Source organism: Palaemon carinicauda, chromosome 14 (assembly GCF_036898095.1).
Source record: "Palaemon carinicauda isolate YSFRI2023 chromosome 14, ASM3689809v2, whole genome shotgun sequence".
NCBI classification, from domain to species: Eukaryota; Metazoa; Arthropoda; class Malacostraca; order Decapoda; family Palaemonidae; genus Palaemon; species Palaemon carinicauda.
In genome coordinates this window covers 19,477,713-19,482,712 of record NC_090738.1, presented here as the reverse complement: position 1 = coordinate 19,482,712, position 5,000 = coordinate 19,477,713, and the positions used below count along the sequence as shown (strand labels likewise).

The window sequence follows — 5,000 nt, the reverse complement described above, 5'->3', positions numbered from 1 at the left end:
AGATGCTGTTAAGGTTACTGATAGTGATTATCATTATTGTTTTTTATGCTTCAATTTCATCTTGCAGGGTTAGGCAGGAGAGCTGGCATCTGCAATCTCATCTGCCGATAACTTTTCATATTTGAATAACCATCATCTTGAATGTCATGTCTTTATAGTTTTTTCAAGCCTTTTTACTCGTTTACTCGTTATCTTCCTGTTTCTTGCATGTTTATTATTTCTCTTGGTGAGAGTTAAGGATTACGGACAAAATTTCTAGTCTAACTCATTCATTTTATTCCCATCATCCCTGTCATAGAATTAAAGAAGTTAGGAATCTATTCTTTTCAATTCCTTTTATAAAAGAAAAAGGCAACACCATGTTTAAATAATTTGTAGAAAAATTAGTAGGTTTTGGCCTTATCGAATGTTTTTTCTTTTATTTAATGTTCATTACACTTAAAAAACCGTAATTTAAATTGGAAATTCTCCGTAAAAATATACTGTACAGTATACTGTTCAATAAGTCTTTCAGTGAAATACCGTGATATCACTCCTTTACGTCAATATATCGGTTTTTAAAACGGTAAAAATCCTGGAATAAATGTTGCCAGGCATTTACCGTTTTTTAATAAAGAAAATTTAGCAGATTCAATGTACAGTCGAACACAGGAGTCCACGGCACACCTTTTTCTAAAGAAGTGCTACTTGACACACCCTTACTTCGCTCTGAATAACTAAAATGATAGTGTACGAAGAGGTGGCAGAGGTGGCGGAACTCGCCGCGCACTGTGAGTGTCGCTTGGTGCATTTCCTCGAAGTGATGTGTACCAGAAATTAAATTATCCAACTGTACCGGTCGGGTTAACAAAGTAGGATAAGACATTTATTATTATTATTATTATTATTATTATTATTATTATTATTTGCTAAACTACAACCCTAGTTGGAAAAGAAGGATGCTATAAGCCCAGGGGCTCCAACAGGGAAAATAGCCCAGTGAGGAAAGGAAACAAGAAAAATAGAATATTTCAGGAACAGTAACAACATTAATATAAATATTTCCTATATAAACTATATAACCTTTAACAAAACAAGGGGAAGAGAAATAAGTTAGAATGGCGTGCCTGAGAGTACCCTCAAGCAAGAGAACTCTAACCCAAGATAGTGGAAGACCATGATACGGACTAGAGAACAATGATTTGATTTTGGAGTGTCCTTCGCCTAGAAGAGCTGCTTACCATAGCTAAAGAGTCTCTTCTACGCTTACCAAGAGGAAAGTGGCCACTGAACAACTACAGTGCAGTAGTTAACCACTTGGGTGAAGAAGAATTGTTTTGTAATGTCAATGTTGTCAGATGTATGAGGATAGGAGAATATGTAAAGGATAGGCCAGACTATTCGGTGTATGTGTGGGCAAAGGGGAAATGAACCGTAAACAGAGAGAAGGATCCAATATGGTACTGTCTGGCCAGTCAAAGGACCCCAAAACTCTCTAGCGGTAGTATCTCAGCGGATGGCTGGTGCCCTGGCCAATCTACTGAGGTTTGAAATAAAACTAGTCCTAATTTTTGCTTATACGGCAATCCAAAAAGCTCTATAGTAAAAGCCATTCAATCTATAAAAAAAAAGTTATCTTCGTTTTCATATTGGGCCACGCACATATGTCATCAATATATCGAAACTATTTTGTATTAGCGGGTATAATGGAACTTGAGATTCCGCTGTAAAAACATTTCATATATAGGTTGCTTAATACTGGAGATAAGGGATTTCCCATGGCCAGTGTTATTTGTATAACCTAGGTATATATGGAATTTTTTGAAAGCAGGATCTCAAATAACATTATATATAACAAGGTAAAATGTTTCCTATAAGTTGATGACATATGTGTGCGGCTAGGAAATAATACATACATAATCATAAACACACACCTACATACACACACACACACACACACACACACACATATATATATATATATATATATATATATATATATATATATATACACTGTATATATATATATATATATATATATATATATATATACTTACAGAGCTAGTCTAGTATAAGAGTATCTTACTCATGTATTTTATTTGTGTATTTAAGAGATGTTTAGCTAGCTCGTAAGGTGAGTTTCACTCGTGCAGGTTTAAGTAATGTATGTAAATTACATAAAACTTTCGTCGTTCATGTAATTGTATTTTCCATTCAATTCAGTATATGTAAGTTTACGTTATTTTTAAGAATTAACTTTTTATTTCACACATTTTGTTACTTAGTCTTATGTAACCCCGTTTAGGTATGCTGTACGACACACACAAGGAATGAATACGGGGGATTACGCCACTTTTTATGTTTCCATGTGGTCAGAAAGTTCTTGGAGATTCCCGAGATAGATTTACTCTTTTTTGTTGTTGTCCTGAGAAGTAGGTGGGCAGAGTTAGCTGAGAGAGGGTGGCCTTGCAAGAAAGGCTAGTATCCTTTTTTCAATTTACTATGTTGGCAGTCTTACACCGCTAGGCCTTGCCCCCATCCCCCGCTAATAGTACGATCTATTAGAATTTTCTAGACGAATTAAGTCTGCATACATAGCCCCAGGAATGCATAAGCAGCAAAAGAGACCCAGCCTATCCCTTTAAAAGAGCCAAAGTTCGCCTGCCCTCTCTCCTCTCAAGTGTGTAACCTCTCAAACATGAATAAGCATTTTACCCAGCATTTATCATGTATCGTGTGTTCAAACATCGATGAAACCATTGAATGGTAAATCAGGTGTAATTGGTTAATGTAAGTACATTGTCATATAAATTCTTATAACTGGCCCTGTGAGATTTAGGATAAACAGTGAAGTGTATTTATTTTGCTTAACTGTTCGGTAATCTCATGTGATCCAAAAGACATAAGTGTAAATTTCATTTAATGTTTAATCATTAGAGTGTTAAAGTTTTAACTAGTTTTATTAATCATCAAAAGTAAATATTTTTATAAAATTAATTTCCAGTGAAACAAGTGATTGTATAATTTTCATAGAGAAACATTTTTGGGTCTTAGTTTGAGGTTTTGTTCAGATTTAATATTTCAAGGGATTATTTTCAGTGTTAATTCTTTTGAAGTGCTGTAACATTTTATAGAATATATTTATTTTTGGAAAGAGTGTACTATTTCGATCACCAATATTTCTTACAATGCTTTGCTCGTAATCCTTGACTAAGTGTTTTTATATGTTGCCGTATGGGCGTTACGTAATATTCTCAGACTTATGTAATATAAACAGGTGCGTTTGGAGCTCGGGAGGTTATGTAATTTGCCAGCCATAGTAATATATATATATATATATATATATATATATGTGTGTGTGTGTGTGTGCGTGTGTGTGTGTGTGCGTGTGTGTGTGTGTGTGTATATATATACAGTATATATATATATATATATATATATATATATATGTATATATATATATATATATATATATAAATACATACATGTATTTATAGGTATGCTTTTTAAACATACTGGAGATTTATTCATCAACAATTTTTAAAAATTAATCATATGTTTTTCTATTCTATCCAGATGAGAAACACTGATGTTTTTGTGCTGACATTCCCAAAGTGTGGCACCACCTGGTCACAAGAGATTATCTGGACAATGAGAAATAACCCAAATTTAGACCATCCATGGGCATCCAAGCCACCCTTAGCAAGGTCACCATTTATCGAGTAAGTAGTGGGACTTGTACCATGTTTCTTTAGTATTGCTTATTCTCTGGCACATCCATAACTTCAGAAGCGAGATATTCTTTTATCTCTGATATTGTCAACATGTGTGCTTCAGAAAATTGCACATTTGAGATAGGAACATGCATGATTTCATTAAACACCTTCTAGATGGAAATTATGAACAGATAGGACTTACCTTTCTACTGCTATTTCTATATTTCATTCTAGGCATGACATGTTTATGCGAATACCAGAATCTGGTTCACCATCCGATCCAGTATATGACATGTTCCTTGAGATGTGTCCGGGGAAGAACCCAGATGAAGGAGTCAATATCCAATTAGCGGGAGCCATTCCTGATCCAAGGACTATCAAGTCACATCTTCCGTTTTCTTTATTGCCGTCATCATTGCTGGATACCACCAAAGTTAGTGTTATGAGGTTACTTGTTTTGCGGTTAAAAATAGTGCCCACGATATAAAACTTGGCCTTAAATAAAAACTTTATTTTAAAGTGTTTAGAATATTCAATTATTTTTTACTTTATAAACATGAAAGTTTTATAGATAATGGGATGTTAAAGGTTCCTTCAGATTTAGTCATTAAGATGTTCCTGAATCCTAAAACTTTAAATTTGCTTCCGTTTCCTCTGTTTGTTTTCAATACTTCAAGAGACTGCATTGTAGCCGTCTGGCAGAGTATTATTGATGACACCTGAATATTTTAGCAATATCTTCTTTAAAACTAATCTTTGAAGAATAGAGAAAAATAAAGCATAAATTGAACAAAAATATTTAAATGATTTATAGAATATGAAATGAAAAGTTCAGTAAGCTATAAATAACTTACAAAAAAATATATACATATATTAGGAAAATACAAAGGCTTCTGATTATTAAATCAAAATGATTCCAGGCAGTAAAAAAGGATTTTGACAAATTATTAAATCCTGATTCGCAATAATTTTATCATTACCACCAGCGTGTGACAGTATTTTAAAGGCTACAAAGAGTATAAGCAGTTTATGAGGAGTCTATCTACCTGTAGTAAAACATATTATTCCAACACGATAGATAAAGACATAAAAGGTTGACCTTCCCACGGCCTATAGAAAAGGTGTCGAGGTCTGTTCTCCCAACAATATTATCATAAATGACGGTCTCTTATAAAAGATCATTTTTTTTTTTTTTTTTTTGCATCTTATCTAATCTTTTTGTCTTTTGAGGGAAATTTACATGACTGGATTCACCTAACTTAAATACAACAATCACATTATTATTATCATTACTCATACTTGCTA

General features: G+C 33.4%; 1 protein-coding gene across 3 annotated transcripts in view; it reads left to right on the top strand.

Moving 5' to 3' along the window:
• The window catches only part of LOC137653460 (sulfotransferase 1A1-like), a 22,441-nt gene that overhangs the window by 13,251 nt on the left and 4,190 nt on the right, over positions 1-5,000 (top strand). For all 3 annotated transcript variants that reach the window (XM_068386863.1, XM_068386864.1, XM_068386862.1), the window contains exons 3-4: positions 3,556-3,701; positions 3,930-4,128. In XM_068386863.1, coding sequence (XP_068242964.1) covers positions 3,556-3,701; positions 3,930-4,128 — 345 coding nt within the window. The remainder of the gene's footprint in view (positions 1-3,555; positions 3,702-3,929; positions 4,129-5,000) is intronic.